Source organism: Acomys russatus, chromosome 26 (genome assembly GCF_903995435.1).
Source record: "Acomys russatus chromosome 26, mAcoRus1.1, whole genome shotgun sequence".
NCBI classification, from domain to species: domain Eukaryota; kingdom Metazoa; phylum Chordata; class Mammalia; order Rodentia; family Muridae; genus Acomys; species Acomys russatus.
The window spans coordinates 20,882,694-20,903,207 of record NC_067162.1 but is presented as its reverse complement, the minus strand read 5'-3'; the positions used below and the strand labels follow the sequence as shown (position 1 = coordinate 20,903,207).

General features: G+C 45.5%; 1 protein-coding gene across 1 annotated transcript; it reads right to left on the bottom strand.

Annotated features, from left to right (window-relative positions):
* Nucleotides 1-59: 59 nt before the first annotated feature.
* Coq9 (coenzyme Q9) lies at nucleotides 60-20,459 on the bottom strand. Its single transcript, XM_051169327.1, has 9 exons — nucleotides 20,330-20,459; nucleotides 16,269-16,434; nucleotides 13,015-13,150; nucleotides 4,440-4,582; nucleotides 4,135-4,219; nucleotides 2,994-3,098; nucleotides 1,433-1,588; nucleotides 1,045-1,098; nucleotides 60-609 (listed from the first exon to the last, which is right to left on the bottom strand). Exons 1-9 carry the CDS (start codon nucleotides 20,403-20,405, stop codon nucleotides 574-576), a joined length of 957 nt encoding a protein of 318 aa, XP_051025284.1. The 5' UTR covers nucleotides 20,406-20,459; the 3' UTR covers nucleotides 60-573.
* Between the last annotated feature and the right edge of the window lie 55 nt (nucleotides 20,460-20,514).

Below are 20,514 nucleotides of genomic sequence, written 5' to 3'. Positions count from 1 at the left end.
CAGCTTTCTGAGGAGATGCAGAGGAGCTGTCGCTGTGTGTTGGCTTCAGACCTCGCTTGTGAGCCCTAAGAATATTTCTCGGGGATTTTGTTTGACAGCATCACACTATCAAGTTCAATCCGGCTTCTATTTCTCTACATAGACAAGCCTGGCTTTGAACTCTCGATCCTGCTATAGCAGTCTCCTGAGTGCTGAGAATAGTTATATGTCACCGTGGTCAACTCCCAGAGAGCAGTTCTAAGGTCAAGACATGATCAAGATGCCTGTGAGATCATGCAGAGTGATCCAAGTTTCTGTGGTTTCAAAGCTTGGATGTAAGTCTCATTTTCAATCACACAGCTGCAATGCAGAAAGGCATCAGGAGGCCAGGCCTGGTTTTAGGAACTGAAGAAGTGGCCCAATCCCAGGTCAGAACAGTAGCAAGTGCACTGTGATTTCCAGCCTTGTGGCTGTCATAGGGACTCAAATTCTTCAGTGTGTTCTCATTAACATCCTGTCCAATGGATGGTGCATCTTGTTAAAGCTCTTCATATCTACTGCTGCTCCTTCCAGGCACAGAGGCTTCCCTTTCTCTCACCGGCGCTGGTTTAGACCTGTCAGGTTCTTGAGCTAACACAGGAGTAGAAGCAGAGAGAGTAGTGAGGCCTGCCTTATCTCTAAGGCAATGGAAGACCCTGGGCATTCAAGGCAGCAGGGATAGCTAGGGTACAGATTCAAGCATACTGGGGCCCAGAGACAGAATTGGTTTTTTGCGGGTGAGAGGGGACTTGCTATATGGACAAGCTGACCTGGAACTTTTTACCCTCCTGCCCTAGTGTAATAAAAGATAGAATACAGGTGTACACTGCCCCTCCCCCCCAGCTCTAGTGATTGTTTTTTAACAACAAAGAAGAGGTAGGTCATTCAAGAATAAGATACTGAGGATAAACTGAGGTTAGTTTTATTCTGCTTCAGTTTAAGCTATATGGGTTGGTGACATGTTACAAATAGCATAGGACCAGAGCGGAATGGGAGACAGGCAGTGATGAACTGGGCAGTACTCACCGTGACTGCTGCACCCATCAGTCCTTGCACCAGTGCCTCTCCAGTAGACTTTACCTATGAGGAGTTGGGGTCAGATTCTTTTAAGCCCCCAGAGTGAGCTCAAAGGTGAGACGGGTAGGACAATTCAAGAAGCCTACAAGCCTCACAGTGGAGTCAAGGTGAGTTAATGTACTGCAAGAGCCTATGGACAACACAAGCGCACACAGACAGAGCAGACTTTTAAGGAAGGGCTAGCACAAGGAAGGAAGAGCCAGCCTCCTTGGAAGACCTGTGGGGCAGTCAGTTAAGGACAACAGGAAGCAAAAGAACAGCCAGGTGCTCATATGTTTGAGGCAGACAGATGTGCCTACTACTGAAAAGGGTTTTCAAATGGCCAATCCCCAAATACCTGCTTAGCTGTGTGGCCCATGTTCATTGCATCATTAATCCGGTTTTCCAGGAAACGCCAAGTATCTTCAAAGTCTGGGGAAGAGTCCTGCATCATGACCAGCTCAGTTGTGTTGTAGATGCCAGCCAGCACTGCACGGCGGGTGTACCAGTTAAACTGCAGAGAGACCCACCCAGCAGGTGGGGAAATCACTGCTCTGTGGGTTAAGGGAGTCTTGGGTTCCTTCCACTCAAAAGCTCAGAGACTCCCAGGCTTCTTTCTCATTTTCTTCTCTCTCTCTCACAGACACATACGGCCCTCTGGATACCACTGCTGCCCTGAACTTGGCTGGGCATCAAACTGCCTGTGAGGTTAAAACTGTAAGCTCCTAGTCCCAACATCTTAGCCTGGAGTCAGAAGGTCTGAATTAAGCAGCAGGAACCAGGAGGTTTAGCCAGCAGCCAGGGTGATCTGACTGGTGAAATGCCCAACCCTCTGAATCCTGAGGAGGCTCTCCAGTCCAAGAGTCATGACTAAACCTTAGCATGTCTACCACATGGGAGGGCTGAGGCAGGATAAGGGACAGGTTATAACACTGGGCAAAGCTGAGAGTTCACATCCCTGGTGACTTCTGCCAGCTCTAGTAATTGCTCTTCAGAGGACCAGCTCAGCTACTTGGTGTTTTATTCCTTTAATCTCTTCGCTTTCTAATTTTGCTTTCCTACCATCTCTGTTGGTGGTCTATTCCCACACAGAGAAAGTTTATTAAAGCACTTTGTTATAAGTATGGTGGGAGCATGTATCTGCATACCTTCCCATCCTAGAGGCCACAAAGTACCATCCCTTTTTAATTTCCTTTATGAAGGTATATTTTGTTTTTCTTTTAATACCCCATCAGAAATATGGTGGCATTAACAAGTCATATGCTTCCTGGTGCCTGCTTAAGGGGCTTATTGATCTCCCAGCAAAACAGGTCAAGACGGGGAGGAGTTTCTTTTTAAAGCAATGGGTGTCTCCATGGGTTTTCTTGTTTTGTTTTTTTTTTTCTCTCAAAGTCAGTCTCAGCAAAGGCACACATGGAGGGATTTTGATGCAGAACCCACATCTTAGGAGACTGAGGGGAGATGGTAAAGCAGCCCAAGAGCTGTGCCACCTCCACAGTGGGCAGGGTAGAAGCAGTTCACACTCAACTGCTGCTCCCTGAATGACAATGTCCCACATGCCACTCCGGCTCATCAAGGACCTTTCCTCCTGAGATGGGAATGACACTGCTGCCCTTCCAGCCTTTCTTTTTTTTTTTTTCTGAAAAGACAAACATGATTTTTAAATATCCCCATCTTCTTATCTATGTATAAATGTCAGAGTTCTCGGTCAGACTTGAAAACTCCTTTGAACAAGTCCTTGGCAATCTCTACATTATTCTCAGTGACCCTGATAACCCTTTGACCAAAACTGAGCTCAGAGGGGCATAGAAATAGGTCACCTTCCCTTCCAGACTTTTGATCAAAGAAATTTCACAAACTTCAAGGAATGTCTGACCCAAGCCTTTGCTAGCAACCTATGGCCTACTAAAAACACTCACATCAGTGGACTGGTCCCCGGCGTAATGCCACATGTCATCCACCATGCTGGTGAGCAAGCTCAGGCTGGGCGGGATGTTGTGAGGCAGCAGGAGGATGCTTAGGGCCTGAAGAACAAATGACAGAGGAGGTACACATGCAGGTAACAGCAGCACACATGGACTCACATGAGGGTTGCCGGGGGGGGGTGTCACAGAAGTCAGTCTAGTTCTTGCTCTTTGAAAGCTACCATGGGTGGAGGTAGCACCAGGAAACTCTGACTAGAGATGATGGGGCCAGGGACCTGGTTTTGTCCTAAGATGACTTAATCAGATTTTCTAGATCAACAGTTGAAATTGGAAATACTGACAGCGGAAGGGGTCACTCCTGTCTAAGAGTCCTGGAGCAAGGATGACAAGGGCACCCCATTCTGTCACAATAAATTCTTGTTGCCTTGCTTAACTCAAGTTGATTCCTAGTCCCAATAGGCAAAGCTCCCCCAGTTGGTACTGGTTAGTGCCAGCACCAATCTGAGTACCTCCTTTAGCAAATACCGGCTCCTCCAGGCCTGATTGAGCATGCCTTTGACACTTCACCAATTCTATAATCCTCCTGGCTGCGGGGCTGGCAGAGAGGTCCTTCACTAGCTGGAAAGCATTCCTTTGCCAAAAAGGCCCCGAAGGCAGCACTGTGCTGATCCAGGCAGCTGAAGCCCAATACTGCACTGCCTGGACTTTATTTGCCACACAGGTGATCAGAGCCCATCAGCTGCTACCTGACCAAGGTTACACATCCTAACAATACAACAAGACGCCCCAGTCCTCAAGATCTGAAACACAATAGGGCATTCATTGAACAAAGATGGCTGATACCAACTTCTGACTGTTCTGACCTTAAAGACCTGGTGGTACACTCAGGGTACCAGATCCACCCATGATATGCAGGGCCACTCACAGGTCTATGAACTTGGACTCAGCTGGCTTGGAGTTGTTCCCTATGGCACTCCCCAGCAAGAACCATGCTCTGCCAAGTGGGCTAGGCTTTCCTGGCCCATGGTAAGGATTCAGGAGCTAACTGCTCAACAGTGTGCTAAGTCCTTGAAGTGCACAGTGCTGAGGATGGAACATTACTACTGCTGCTCTGCAGCTTTACTATGGACTCTACCCGGGGCCAGTGCTCAATGTAGGGGATCAGCATTCTCAGTCTGGTTTCCACTGCATCCCTCAGGAACTGGTCTGTCTTCCTCTTCCTGGAGGAGGGAAAAGAAAACAGTGTCTCTAGTTCAAAAGCAGGGGCCATACTGCCTACTCAACCCCAGGAGGACTATGCCGCCAGCTGCTGAGGACTACGGTCAGGACAGGCTGCTGGAGTTCAGACCCATTCAAGCTGTAGGCTGACAACACTATTCTCTTGGCACTTCGTGTATCAGCCAAACCCTTGCTGCCACCATGAGCTATAATGAAACTTACTCTGCTTGGCCCAGTTGCACTAGCTTCTGCTCTTCTTCCAGCACATGAGTGAGGCGAGCATTGCACTGGGTCACAAAGTGCAGAATCAGCTCACTGCCGTCGCTCCCAAACATGCTGGCTGCTGCGCTGGAGAGGCCCAGAGACTACAGAAGAGAAGGCAGCAAAGTGATGGGTAAGCATACTGGTGTTAAAAGCCTCTTCTTCTAACAGGGGCTAGATTTTCAGTGAAGATCTCTGACCCTTCATTTGGCGCGCTTATGATTTCAGGGACCACCACTGGTCTACCGAGCCCCTTAGTTTGTGCAAAGCATTACTACAGCTATGCATGTTGGAGTTCAGTAGCTGACTCAAGGATGGGTACGTGACCAAGCATAGAACTCAGGTGTCACCCTTAGGAATCTTACTTAGTATGGGAAGAATCTAGTTTCATTTCTGTTTCTGATAATACCCCTATAAACAGCAACACAAGGCTGTCGTGGTGGCGCACACCTTTAGCCCAGCACTCAGGAGGAGGCAGGTGCAAGCAGATCTCTGAGTTCAAGGCCAGCCTGGTCTACAAAGAAAGTTCCAGGGCAGCCAAGGCTACATAGAGAAACGCTGCCTCTCTAAAAACAAAACAAAACTAAACTAAACTAAAGCAACACAGGGAAGAGTTTATATGACTTCCAATTCCAGGGTTTTGTTTATTTGTGGTTTCTTGTTTGTTTGATTTAAAGATTTATTTATTATGTATACAGTGTTCAGCCTGCATGTATGCCTGTACGCCAGAAGAAGGTACCAAATTTCATAGATGGTTGTGAGCCACCACGTGGTTGCTGGGAATTGAACTCCAGACCTTTGGAAAGGCAGCTAGTGCTCTTAACCTTTAAGCCATCTATCTCTTCAGCCTCCTGTTTTTTGTTTTTTTGGTTTTTTTTTTTTTTGGTTTTTTTTTTTTTTTTTTTTGATAGGGTTTCTCTGTGTAGTCCTGGACATCCTAAAACTTGATTTGTAGAGCAGGCTCGCCTCAAACTCAAAGACTTGCCTGCCTCTGCCTCCCAAGTGCTGGGAACAAAGGTATGCATCATCACTGCCTGGCTTCCAATTCCAGGTTTTACATGCTATCATTTAGGGCAAGGACTCAAGCAGCTGGTCCTTTAATACTCAGTCAAGAGCAGAGAGAGAGTGTACCCACGCTAGCTAGCTGCTGTGTGTACTGAGTACTGAGAGCTGCCTCTGCTCTTACACAGCTAGAGCTCATCACTTCATATAGTGCCACCTTAGCAACAATCAAGACAACCCCCAGCAGCACGCCCGCAGGCCAACCTGATTTAGATAATTTCTCAACCGAACATTTTCAGGTGACTCTAGGTTGTGGCAACTTGGCAGCTAACCATGGTAGGAAGGGACAGTCCATTAGAGCCCTGTTGCATGGGGGCCTGCTGCAAAGGAACTCAGAGGACCTTTCTGTGATCCTCCCAGTGAACACAATCTAGCAACACTGCCCAAAACACTGAAACAGGCTTCTTCCAGACTGCCCTTTATTAAATGTGTCAAAAGAGCCCTTTCTAACACAGGCCCATTAGGGCTGAGTTTCAGCACTGGGGCCTTAACTAACACTGCAGGGGCTGCAGAGAGAATACTCCCTTTCTGACACACTCCTTTCACCCCGAGCTCCAGCAAAATGGCCTGCCAGGTGCCTGTCTTTCATTTGTTCAATTATTTTCTGTAGTGTGGGGATCAAACCTAGGGTCTGGTACATGCTGCGAAAGCGTTCTACCAATGAGCTACACCCCAAGCTTCTGGCAGTGTTTAAAACACAAGTTTTTCATTAGCGCCATTGAGGAGCTAAACAAGTGATTGTTGTGCATCTACTGGAGACAGAACCGAGATGGCAACAGAAATAGACGACAGGAAAGGAACAAAATACATTAGGATGACTTCCTCCTGCTGGGCAGAGGAACTGCCTCTCTTCTGTAGGAGAGCAGGGCCATTAAGGAGGGTGCAGCCGCTCTGACATGAATGGCAGCTGCACGATCACTGTAGGCCGCTGTGCACATTACACACAGTGTCTCACTGCAGTGCATACCAGCTCTATTCAAAGCAGGAAACTGAGGCTTGCAGCTTCACCCACAAACTAGGTTGGCGGAGTCTACAGGTATTATGCACATGTATGAAAGAAGATAAGCAGGTAAGGAAAGCTGGTTAACAGAGAATTCTGTTTCATCCGCCTTCTCCAAACAATCCTATTAATCTCTCTCATGTTTGTTTCATCAAATTTTCCCTCCTCTACACATTTCTGCTTTCTCCTACTCCTTCCTAACTTTAGGTTCCCCAGGCTAGCAAATGCATTCCGCAAGTCGGGCGTGGTGGCGCACGCCTTTAATCCCAGCACTTGGGAGGCAGAGGCAGGTGGATCTCTGTGAGTTCGAGGCCAGCCTGGTCTACAAAGCGAGTCCAAGACAGTCAAGGCTACACAGAGAAACCCTGTCTCGAAAAACAAAACAAAACAAAACAAATGCATTCCACAAAGAAAATAAAAAAGTCATCTCATGGGAACGTCCCTAAAGTTCAGAAGTTTAGAAACTAAACCTGGTGAGTTTGAGGCCAGCCTGGTCTACATAAGTTCCAGTTCCAGGACAGGCAAGGCTACATAGAGAGGCCCTGTTTCAAAAAAAACAAACAACAAAACAACTAAACCCCAAACTAAGGCTAATCCTTCTACCTGCTTTCCAGCCTTTGCAACTCTTTTTTTTTTTGGGGGGGGGGGGTTTGAGACAGGGTTTCTCTGTGTAGCCTTGGCTGTCCTGGACTCACTTTGTAGACCAGGCTGGCCTCGAACTCACAGCAATCTGCCTGCCTCTGCCTCCCAAGTGCTGGGATTAAAGGCGTGCACCACCATACCCAGCTGATTTTGCAACTCTTGCCTTAGGAACCTCATGGTCTTGGTTTGCCTGCCTTCTTCTATTATCTCCACCCTCATTTGTGTTTTTCACAAGTATTCAATCACGCTCAATTTCCATCCTGCTTGGCACAGTTTTTTCAGCCTAATGGTTCCTTACATCCTCCATGCCACAGCCCCTCCCTCTGACTTCTGACCCAGAACCCCAATAGCTATTGCTGTAATAACCAATAGCTGGCTGTGGAACGTACCTTTTGTTCTTTCTCATCTACTAAGATGCTCTAACCCAGCCAGACCTTATTACCCTCCTTCCCAGCCCTTCTCTTGATAGGCTCTCAATAGGTAGCCCAGGCTGCCCTCAAACTTGCAGCAGCCCTCTTGCCTCAGATTCCCAGTGTGGAAACTACAGGTGTGAGCCCCCACATAATACTGGAATTCTCTTTCCGCACTTTATACTCTCGCCATATACTCACATTCAGGCATACGCTAGAATACTCAAAATAGCCATTGGAGACCTGCTAGCTCCTCAAGTTCAGACCATATATATGCTGGACAACTCCAGCTTGGAGGACAGCCAGATGTTAACAAATCAAAAGTACACAAGGCAAAATGCTTGGCCCAGAAAGTGAAGCATGTTAAGAACCACAGTGCCACCCCAGTTTCCAGGAGCAGAGCATCAATGAGAACAGCTCTAGAGCTTAGCAACCTTAAGGCTAAGGGCAGTGGACCCACCAACCACTGGAGCTATTTATCCGCCTAAGGTCACTGCCACAGTTTCATCTGAGCCATACAGTGAATAACTTTTACTGGGTATTGAAGACACAGACAAAGCACTTCAAGATATAGACACAGGCAAGGACTTTCTGACAAGAACCAACAGTACAGGAAACAAAGAATTAACTGATAGAATTATATCAAATCAGAAGGCCTTTGTATAGCAGAGGAAGCAGTCATCAGAGCAAAGAGACAGTCTGAGGGGAAAGCTTTGCTAACTACACTGGGCAGAGAATCAACATTTGGCATCTCAAAAGAACTACAGCTGTTCATGTAGAGCAGGCAGTGTCACGACCACAAGGTCAGCTATGGCTTAGATGAAGGGCTGGGACCTTCCTGGCAAGGAGAAACTGATAAATGGCTAGGACATCTAAAGGTGGAGCTGTCCCAGCTGCATGTCACTAAAGTGACAAGTGGCACAAAATCCTGGCTCTTTAAACTCCAAGTTGTCTGCAGATTCCATGTTTTCATTAGTCATTAACTACAGTCAGGAGGAGCTGGGTGTGGTGGCTCAGACCTTCAATCCCAGCATTCAAGGCAAAGGAGAAAGAAAACCTCAAGAAATTCTACAAGAGCAAGCCCCTGGGCTCAAGAGGCTAGGTGCCACACCCTGTGCTTTGAGGCTCTCACATGCCAGAAGCTGGAACAAGACTAGTGAGAGAGCAGAATGTTTATCTCCTTAGAAGTCAAACCACTTCATGGGGGAGCTTGGATGTTGCCAGCAGAAAATATCCTAGTAGAGACTCTGATTGATATATATATGCCCAAAACAAGAGGCTGGGGAGACGGGGTGTGGGGGGGTGTGGGGGAGTACTTGGGATTGTTTCGGCTGTTCATCCCTGCACTTCAAGAGATGCTCCTAGAGATAACTGCTCCAGGGAAGGCTTAAAGGCTTTGGGCTCCAGCTGAGGCTCAGCTGCTGTTCCAGGTTCCAGCAGCAACCTTGGTTGAACTGCAGGTTTGCTGAGGTCCTGCTGACTACGCCAGGAGAATAGTTCCTTGAAATGATAGCCTTAAGGTTTCATTATTGCGTTCTTTAATCTCCTTTTCCTATTGTTTGGATTAGTTGGGTTGTAAGCGAGGTACGCTCTGTTAGTGGGTTCATAATAAAGTATAATTGTTAAGAAAATTGAGCTTACATAAACAAATAAATATTAAGAAAGAAAGAAAACAAGTGACAAGAAATGATGTCAAGGATATGAAAAAAGAAGAATTTGGTTTCACGGCCTCAAACTTACAGTGATACTTCTGCCTCTGCTTTTCAAGTACTGGGATTACAGGTGTGAGGCACTGTGCCTGTCCTTAAAGACAGTGGGAGCTTTAGGCACTGTTGGTGGCAATGTCAACTGGTATAGGCTCTGTGGATATCAGTATGGAGGGTTGCAAAAAGCTAAAAAAAGAACTACCTTGTGATCTAGTATACCACACCTTGGTGTATACTTTAATGAGTCTAAATCATCACTTACAGAGATACTTGTACATTTGTGTTTATTGCTATACTACTCTCAATAGTCAAGATATGGATCTAGTCCTGATCTGCCCATTAACAAGATGAATGGATAAAGAAAATGAGGCAAATATACACAAAAGAATTGTATTCAGGAAGGCATGTGGTGCAAGCCTTTAATCCCGGTACTCAGGAGGCAGAGGCAGGCGGATCTCTGTGGAATTGAGGCCAGCCTGGTCTACAAAGTGAGTCCAGGACAACTAGGGATGTTTTTTGTTTTGTTTGTTTTTTGAGACAGGGTCTCTGTGTTAGCCTTGGCTGTCCTGGACTCATTTTTTTGGACCAGGCTGGCCTCAAACTCACAGTGATCCTCCTGCCTCTGCCTCCCAAGTGCTGGGAGTAAAGGCATGTACCACCACGCCCTACTGACAGCCAGAGATGTTAGACAAAGAAACCCTGTCTCTGGGTAACATAGGAGCCGGGTGTGGTGGTGCACTCCTGTAATCCCAGAAATTGGGAGGCAGAGGCAGGCATATCTCTGTGAGTTCAAAGCCAGCCTGGTCTACAAAGCAAGTTCAGGACAGTAAAAACTCAGTGATGGAACACTTGCTTAGTATACATAAAGCTAAGTTTCCATTCTCAATACACAATAAACAAGACTTGCTGGAGTGAGTTTAAGGCAGTCTGGGTAAAGTAGCAAAAGACAGCCCTGTTTTAAAATAAAGGGTAGGCACTGAAGAGATGGTTTAGTGGTTAAGAGCACTGGCTGCTCTTCCAGAGGACGGGGTGGAATGAGTGGTGGTGGTGGTTCAATTCCCAGCACCCGCATGGCAGCTTACAACTAATTCCAGGAGGTCTAACAACTTCTTCCAGCCTCTACAGACACCAGTCATGCATGCGGCACACAGACACACACCCATAACACCACACATGGAAGCAGGGCAGTGGTCGTGCACGTCTTTAATTCCATCACTCGGGAGGCAGAGACAGATAGATCTCTGTGAGTTCGAGGCCAGCCTGGTCTACAAAGCAAGTCCAAGACAGTCAGGGCTACACAGAGAAAACCCTGTCTCGGAAAAAACAAAAAACACCCACACATGGAAACAAAAGTAATTTTTAAATTAAAGAAATAAAATAAAGGTAAAAAAGAAAATTTGGGTCACTGTTCAATGGTGAAGAGTGCTTAGCTGGCAGGCATGAGGCTCTAGTTCAATCCCAGCGATAGCATATGTGAAGGGTGCTGGACTTGGGAGACTGGAGAGAATGCTCAGCAGTTACGAATACTTGCTGCTCTGACAGACAACCTGGGTTCAGTTCCTGGCACCTACATGGCAGCTAACAACCATCTGTAACCATCTCTTCCAAGAGATTCAGCACTGCCTTGTGGCCTCCTCAGGCACAGGCACACATATGGTGAATATATATACATGCAGGCAAAATACACACATAAAATAAATAAATACTTAAATTTAAAGAAAAATATTGCTAGACTCAGCTCAACAAGGGAAAAAATGTTGACCTGTGTGCATTGTCACAGTCCCTAGTCTGATGCACATCATTGCTCAATAAATATTTTAAAAATATACTAACAGTTTCTTAAATTTTTTTCATGTTGAAAGAATAGGCATTGAAAGGTGTGGGCATGGTGCACATGCCTATAATCCTAGTATTTGGGAGGTTGAGGTAGCAGGACAAGTTTGAGGCCAGCCTTTTTCTACATAGTGACTTCCAGGTCAGCCAAGGTTACAGTTAACTCCTGTCTCTAAATTAAAGAAAAACAAAAACATGCAATAGGGGCCATCAAGATGGCTCAGCAGAGAAAGGCCCCAAGATCGCCAAGGCAAGCTGGACCACCTGAATTCAATCCCTGAGACCCACATGGCAGAAGATGAGAACCTGCTCCTCTAACTTGTACAAATGTGCACAAATAAAGATATATATACACAAATAAATATAATTTTTAAAAATCAGTGTGCTTTACAGAATTGGTGATGCATCAGTTTAATTGCTTTTTAATGGGAGGAAGTAGGATTTCATATAGTGCAGGTTAGCCTTGAATTCACTTTGTACCACACACATGACCTTCAACCTCTGATTTTCATACCTTCTGAATACTGGAATTACAGATGTGTGACATCATACTTGGTTTTACGAGCTGCTATAGATTAAACCCAGGATTTCATGCATGCTAGAAAAGCACTGTACTACAGCTATATGCCTAGCCCAACATTTGTTTTTAAACCAATGAATTAAAAACAGTGCTTCTTGGGGTTGGAGAGATGGCTCAGTGGTTAAGAGTGCTCTTCCAAAGGTCCTGAATTTAATTCCCAGCAACCACATGGTGGCTCACAATCATCTATAATGTGATATGATGCCCTCTTCTGGCCTGCAGGTGTACATGTAGGCAGAACATTGTATACATATTAAATAAATCTTTAAAAAACAAAACAAAACAGTGCTTCTTAAACCAGGTATAGTGGCACAGGCCTTTAGTCCCAGAACTTAGAGGCAGAGGCAGGAGGATCTCTGTGAGTTCCGGGCCAGCCTAGTGTTTGGAGTGAGCTCCAGTGTAGCTAGGACTACAGAAAGAGGCCTTGTCACAAACACACAAACATGGCTGCCACAAAACAAGCTGCTTAAGGATATACCTCTCAAGAGCCAACTCTACACTACATTCTTTTTGTTTGTTTCTTTTGTGAAACAGGGTTTCTCTGCATAGCCTTGGCTGTCCTGGACTCATTCTTTTAATTATTAAAAAATAGCTTGGTGTGGTGGCACATGCCTTAATTCCAGCACTTGCGAAGCAGAGGCAGGAGGATCTCTGTGAGTTCAAGGCTGGCCTAGTCTACAGAGTGAGTTCCAAGACTATGTAGAGATTCCATCTATTAAACAAACAAGCGGGGACTGGTTAAGAGCCCTGTCTGCTCTTCCAGAGGTCCTGAGTTCAATTCCCAGCAACCACACAGTAGCTCACAAACCATTTATAATAAGATCTGGTGCCTTCTTCTGGTGTGCAGGCATTCATGGATGGGGGGCAGAACACTATATGTAATAAGTAAATAAATCTTAAATCTTAAATCTTAAAAACAAACAAACAAACAAGCAAACAAATAAATAGAAAGGAAGAAAGAGAGGGAGGAAGGGAAGGAGGGAGGAAGCCAACCAGCCAGCCATCTCTATCTTTTTCTTTTTTTTACACACACAACAGAAGAGGGTATCAGACCTCATTATAGATGGCAACCATGTGGTTGCTGGGAGTTGACCTCTGGAAGAGTGGGCAGCACTCTTAACCTCTGAGCCATCTCTTCAGCCCCAAGCCGTCCCTATCTTATGAAGAAGAAAAGAAAGAAAAAGGAAACCAGACAATTCTGTAGACGTGAAGCCCTGGCCTAGGGTAGAAGGAAGCATGAGGCCCTTTGTGGTTGTGGCTCTGGGTTCATTTGGGTCTGCTGCCTACCCTCACCTCTCCCTACCTGAGCTCCTTCAGCAATGGCCTCTGAGGTCCAGCCATGGGCAGGCACAAACTCTAGGGCTGCTGTCAAGATGCGATGCTGTAGCTGCTCCTCACTCTCATAGTCCTCTTCCTCCTCTCCACTCTGGTCTGTGTACCTGAGACAAAAAGCCAAGCACACATCACACCTCACTGTCTACAGCCTGGCATGCAGAATGTGCTCAACTAGGAGCAGAGGTCCTGGGTCTCCTCTAAGCAGGTTAAGAGGGGCTTCACTTCTGCATTAGTATGGAAGTTTTAATACCAACAAGGTTTAGATCCTATCACACTTCCCCTCCTCCCACACTAGAGAGTGTCGAGGGATCTGAGTTCTTATGATATGAAGACAATGATCCTGTGGCAGCCTGGGTTTCTGCTTATCATCCTCAGACAACCTGGGGCCCATGGGCTACATGTGACCTGGAAAAGCAATGGATATGGCTCAGTACAAGATTATGTGGGACACTTGCTAACACATGGTGTTTATAGGTTTTCTTAGCCAGGCATGGTGGCGCACGCCTTTAATCCCAGCACTCGGGAGGCAGAGGCAGGCAGATCGCTGTGAGCTCGAGGCCAATCTGGTCTACAAAGCGAGTCCAGGACAGCCAAGGTAACATAGAGAAACCATGTCTTGGGAAAAGGAAGGGCGGGGGCGGTTTCTCATGTCTGCAAGAAAAATGACTATTCTATTCACAAGTATAGATCCTCAAAAAAATTTTGTTGACTTGCTAAGTATTTTAGCTGGGTACATGGCAGCAATCCCAGCACATGGGAGGCTGAGACAGGAGGAAGTTCATGAGCTACAGGCCAGTTTCACCTACATGAGAACATATCACAAAAAAACCCAAACAAATAAGTAAAACGAACAACAGGGCTGGAGAATGTCTCAGCAGTTAAGAGAACTTAGTACTCTTGCAGAGGATCTGAGCTCAGTTCCCAGCACTCACACTTGGCAGCTCACAGCTGTTGGTAACTTAAGCTCCAGGTTATCTGATGCCTTTTGTTTTGGCCTTTTTGGGCACCAACACCCATGTATACATACCATAACAGACACATGGACAAACACACAGACACATACTTTTTATTTTAAGTATTTCAAAAAACTTGAAACACTGGTCTGGGTATGGAAACACATAGGTGGATCTCTGTAAGTTCCAGGGCTATATAGGAGACCTTTCTCAAAACAAACAAAACTGTAGAAAACCTGATGAACACTTAACAATTTCCACTGAGGAAAGTTCAATTTCCAGTGGCAGGATTAATAAGAAAAACAGATCTAATGGAAACTAAATTATTATTACCTTGTGGAAGCCAAGTTTGCCCCACACAGGCAACGAAACTTTAAATGTGTGTATCTTTTTGCCACTTGCTCAGAACAGCTTGGTAGCCCAGGCTGGCCTGGAACCTATGATCCTCCTTCCTCAGACTTCTTATGTGCTGGATAGTTTTGTTTTTTTTTAAGGAAGGCATGTTTATTTCATAATATTGCAATGTTTATAGCCTGCAAAGTCCTTAGCACAGAGTCTCTTACCAATGAACAATAGCTAGTTGTCATTTGAGAGGAAAAACAAAACAAAACAAAAACCGATCACAGTATATATAAAATACATAATGGATTATTTTACATGCTAATTTGAAAACAAATATAAGAAGAATATCCTAGCTAAAGTATTAAGTAGCAAACCTAGTATGTGAAGACAACAGCAAGTGACAATTAGCTATTGTGCTGGATGGTTTTATGTCAACTTGATACAAGCTAACTATCTGAGAGGAGGGAACCTCAATTGAGAAAATGCCTCAGTAAGTTCTGGCAGTAGGGCATTTTCTTAATTAGTGATTGATGGAGGAGGACCCAGCGCATTGTGGGTGGTACCATCCATGGGCTGGCAGTCCTAGATTCTATAAAAAAGCAGGCTGAGCAAGTCATGGGGAGCAAGCCAGTAAGCAGCACCCTCCATGCCCTCTGCATCAGCTCCTGCCTCCTGGTTCCTACCCTGTTTGAATTCCTGTCCTGACTTACTTCAATGATGGACTATGATGTGCAAGTGTAAGCCAAATAAACCCTTTCCTCCCCAATTTGCATTTGGTCATGGTGTTTCATCACAGCAATAGAAACCCTAACTAGGACACCTCAGTAGTTGGGATTACAGGCCTGACTTAAAGTTCCTACTCCTAAGGAGAGAGACACAACGTGCTTTATTATATTGTCTCTACCAAACAATGAAATCTAAATAGTCATCAATAAGACAGGTTAATACATTTTTGGTTCATTCCTTACCAGAGTATTATACCACTATTAAAAACACACAAACAGTGAAAAAATACTAAGAATCTACTGTTGAGCTGGCTGTGGTATATATCTATAATCTTAGCACATGGGAGGCCGAGTCAGGAGGATTGCTGAGTTCAAAGTCTGCCTAGGCTACAGAGTGAGAGCTTAGCTTAAAACAAAAAACAAGGGCTGGAGAGACGGCTCAGAGGTTAAGAGCACTTACTTCTGCTCCTCCAGAGGTCCTGAGTTCAATTCCCAGAAACCACATGGTGGTTCACAATCATCTATAATAAGATCTGATGCCCTCTTCTGGCCTGTGGTGTACATGCAGGCAGAGCACTAATGATAAATTTTAAAAAACCAAAACCCTCAAAAATAGAAATATCCAAAAGGCATTGTTATGTCAGCTGAGTTATCTCTGTTATGCTTAGACCTTCTAAAATGGAAAGGCACTGTTTTTAGCCTTAGAAATGACTGAAAGTAGCCTAGGACATTAGCTCACACCTCTAATCCCAGTACTTTGGAGACTGAGGTTGAAAGATCCCCAGAGTTCAAGGCAAGTTTGGGCTCTCAGCCTGGGGGTACATAGTAAGTACACCAGCTCAGTAGGAGCAATATATATAAATCTAGGCAGTGGTGATGCACGCCTTTTATCCTAGCACTTAGGAGGCAGAGACAGGCGGATTTCTGAGTTCAAGGCCAGCTTGATGCATGGAGTGAGTTCCAGGCCAGCCTGGGCTGCACAGAGAAACCCTGTCTCAAAAACCACAGTCGTTAAATAACAAGACCCTATCAGAAAGAAAAGAGGGAAGGAGAGAAGAGGGAAGAGGAGGAACAGGGAGGGAGGGAAGAAGGGACTGGAATAGAAAGAAGGAAAAGAAGGCAAGAGGAGATGGTGAGGAAAGGGTACATTCTGATGCATGCGAAGTGGTCAGTATTGGGGAGGTCTGGACATGAATGCTGACCTGGGGGGTGGACGAGGAAACTCCGAGCCAGGTGTCTCTGGGCCCTGTGTCTCAGGGTGCTGCTGAGAAAAAGAGTGGGGAGGCTGCTGCTTCTGCTCTTCTGAAGACCTGAACCCCACAGAAGTGTGGAAGGCACGTGGCATCAGAGGTGATCGGCAGCGGGGCACTGAAACAGAAACAAGACTGTTGGTCAGGGACATTGGTCATGGAAGACCCTTTGTGACCCAGAGTGATGCTAAGAATGATGAGGAAATGCACAGAAGGGATGCCTCTGCAGCCACTCACTCCAGTGTTGCTCCCCCATAGACGCCATGAGTAAAACAGAAACCTTGAGACATGTAATCCTACTAACAGAAGACCTGGCTGTCTTCTTGGTCTGTTTTTACCATTAGTCAGCTGTATGGCTCTGTAGAAATTGTTTCCTTCAATATGCAGATTAAAATAGTTAATTATTACGGTGTGTGCATGTGCATAGATATTCACTGGGTGACGAATGTTTAGGGTGCAGAGGAGACATTTGCAGAGTTGGTTCTCTCTTTTTACTCTTACATCCGTTCTGGGGATGGAGCTCAGACAGCCAGGTTTATGTGTCAAGCACCTTTACCCATTGAACTACATTGCTGGCCCCACAATATGTAGCTTTTAAAAACCCCACTAACTAAGAATATTGATTTGTACTTGTTCAATGACAATGTTGAGGTATGCTCCCCATGTGAAATGCTATACCTATATACATATAATAGTGCCAAGTGTTTACAAAGCATTTCTTATCCTTTTTCATGTTTATGTGCACGGGTGTACGTATGTATGTTTGCATGTATGTGGGTAAGCATGCACAAGCATCTGTAGGCTTGAGGTCAGTTTTGGGAATTACCCTAAAAGCATCTGTTCTCCTATAGTCAGGGTCTCTCAACAACACCCAGAGTATAGCTGGGCGTGGTGGTGCATGCCTTTAATCCCAGCACTCGGGAGGCAGAGGCAGGTAGATTGCGGTGAGTTCGAGGCCAGCCTGGTCTACAAAGCGAGTCCAGGACAGCCAAAGCTACATAGAGAAACCCTGTATCGAAAAACCAAAACAAAAAATCCCTCGTCTCTATGTTTGGTCAAGGTCTCACTATGTAGTCCTACCTGGCCTGGAATTCACTATGTAGAATGGGCTGGCCTCAAACTCCCAGAAATCTGCTTCTCTGCCTTCTGAGTACTGGGATTAAAGGTGTGCTTTACTGCATCCTGCATTTTAACCCAGGTCCTCACACTCAAGCACCTTAACCTCTGAGCTGTCTCCCTAGCCCCTGCAGCCATTACTTTATGAAATATCAGTGGTTTTTCATACTCCTTTCTTCTTTCCTAACATATCATCAAAATTGCAAGCATGTAGGTAAGTTGAAGGAACTGTGGACACTCTAGCTCTACATATGTATCATGTTTTTCACTAATCTGCTTTGGTTTCTGATTATTTATTGCAGACCTCAGTGTTCTTCATCTCCAACATTTTAGCCTACGTATCATTAGAGCTCACTGCTTATGTTCCTTTATGACCTGTTTATACATAGTGAAATATACAAATCTTAAACACATTATCCTGTGAGCAATGCAAACACATTCACTTGTGTAACATGAATCCTACGTAGACAGACGGTACTATCACCCCAGAAACTCCTTCAGTCAGCGCCCCATATAACTGTTCTGAAACTTACACCCTAGGTTCGTTTTTGCTTGTCCTTGGATTTTATCTATTTGCTTTAAATTTTTCTCTAAAGTTTATTTTGTTTTATATGTAACTTTTTTATTTGTTTTTTTTTTTTTTTTTCAAGACAGGGTTTCTCTGTGCAGCTCTGGCTGCCGTTGAACTCACTCTAATAGACCAGGCTGTCTTCGAACTCAGAGATCCGCCTGCCTCTGCCACCCAGAGTGCTGGGATTAAAGGCTTTTTAATGGTGTGCGCCACCACTGTCCAGCTAATTTTTAGACATTTATGTATGTGTATGAGTGTTTTGCCTGTATGTAGGTATGCGTACCGCATGTCTGCCTGATGCTCACAAAGGTCAGAAGAGGGGGCTGGGAACTGGACCCGGCACATCTGCAGAAACAGCAAGTGCTCTTAACTGATAAGCCATTTCTCAAGCCCTTTTATATTTTTTAATTTATTTTTTTATTTTTGTGTATTGGTGTTTTGCCTCTATGTATGCTACAGGTGCATGCCTTGTACTCATGGAGGCCAAAGAGGCTGCTGGGTCCACGTGACTGGTAGGAACTTAACCTGGGTCCTCTGGAAGAACAGCCAGGGCTCCTAACCAGAGTCATCTCTCCCATGATTTAGTTTTAAATTATGTATATTGGTGTCAGTCTGTGTGTGGAGTTATAGATGGTTGTGAACAGCCCAGCCTATGTGCTGGAAATCTAACTAGGGTTCTCTGCAAGGACAGCATGTACTCTTAACTGCTGAGCTATCTCCCTAGTCTCCCTGATTACACACACACACACACACACACACACACCACACACTTTTTCCGAGACAGGGTTTCTTTATCCTGGACTCACTTTGTAGACCAGGCTAGCCTTGAACTCACAGAGATCCGTCTGCCTCTGCCTCAAGTGCTAGGATTAAAGGGGTGTGCCACCATGCCTGGCAATTTTTTTTTTTTTAAGATCACACTAGGTAACTCTTTGAGGAATGTATAACACTTGGGGAATGTTTTATTTTCTGTGACTCTCCGAAGAGCCATGCTCCTGGGTGTGTGTGTGTGTGTGTGTGTGTGTGTGTCTTTTCCTTTAGCCTTGTGCTTAAGCCTACATTAAAATCCCTTTGTTAAACTTGAACTGTTTTAAACACACACACACACAATCAAAAGATCAGCCCATATTATTTTGAGATAGTCTTTCTCTATAACTCAGGCTGAGACAGTACTACACAAGTTCAAAAAAAAAAAAAAAGGAATAAAAAAGAAACACATGATGGCACACGCTTTTAAGCACTCAGGAGGTAGAGGCAGGCCAATTTTGTGAGTTCAAGGTCAGTCTGGAGAGTATCAAGTACCAGGTCAGCCAGGGAATACTGGTAGTCCCTGTCTCAAAAAAATATTAGAAAGGGGAGGGTTGCTTTGGAGGTACCTGTTGTAGCCTGTTTGCATAGTACTGAAAAAGATGAATGTTTGGTTTTTCATGATTCAGCCATTATAAAGTTTTGGTGAATACACTAGAACGTTTTGCGGACAGTTTCTTGGGCAAATACCCAAGACTGGATTTGTTGGGTCATGAGGCGTTAAGATTACTAAACATATTTTGTCTGAAACTTTAGATTAAAAAAAAGTGACAAAAAGAAAGTCACTGAAAACAATAATGTGGAAAGAAACACAGCGAATCATGCATTAAAAACACCAGCATTTTAGCATATACGGAGAAAATGGAGCAAATATCCACAAAATTTGAAGTGAGGAGTCCCTCAAAGTAGGGCTGTAAAATCTCTGCGGCTTTCAAGAGATTTTAGTTGCATATTTATGTTAATGTATCAGTGTAGAAATACTCTACTTATGGGCAGTGATTTTTACTTTTCCACTTAATGACAGTATTAAAGGTAAATGTCTATATTAATGTGGAAATAAAAATACTGGGCATATGGCAGCAATGACGAATGTCACCAACTCAGTGATAATGGTGTGGCAATGACTGACTCAGGAGAAGGAACGGACAGGGCGCTCTCTGGCGGTTCCGTGGGTCCCTCCAGCAAGGCTGGCCCAGCGCCCATGGCAACCGAGTTGAGAACGCTTCTGCAACGGACGAGCTGTGTGACCTTGGGCACACCGAGCCCTCTCTGAAGCTCCATTACCTCGGGAGAACTGGGGTGATTGGCCTGCCTTGCTGCTTTTGCCCCTCACAGCTCTAGTCTGGAGACTGAAACCCACTAAGTGGCATTTTCCAACTCGCGACTCCAGCGGCTCCAGGCCGATGCCCTTCACCTTGCTAGCTCACCGCGGCCTCTGTCGCCCCACGCCAAGCCCAGAAACGCCCCGCGCCTCCTTCCCTGCTTTCCCCCCCGCGCCCCGGCTTGGCTGTCACCTCACCGGGCAGGCACCGCAGCTGCAGGAGCCTCCAGCCCACCCGGCCCAGGACGCCAGACGCTGCCGCTGCCGCCGCCATCTTGCAAGTGGGCACTCACGCCGACGGCGGCAACGTGCCGAGCAGCGTCATGACGTCACGGGGCGCGTCTACCTGCTAGAACTAGGTGCTGTGCGGTCTCTTCTCGCGA

Bases quoted from the DNA above. Each gene is read 5' to 3' on its own strand.
- Coq9 (XM_051169327.1), bottom strand. From the start codon at position 20,405: ATGGCGGCGGCAGCGGCAGCGTCTGGCGTCCTGGGCCGGGTGGGCTGG. The intron at 13,151-16,268 runs GTCAGCATTCAT...TTTTTGTCTCAG, and splicing joins TTTCCTCGTCCACCCCCCAG to GTACACAGACCAGAGTGGAG. The intron at 1,099-1,432 runs GTATTTGGGGAT...AACTCCTCATAG, and splicing joins TGGGCCACACAGCTAAGCAG to GTAAAGTCTACTGGAGAGGC.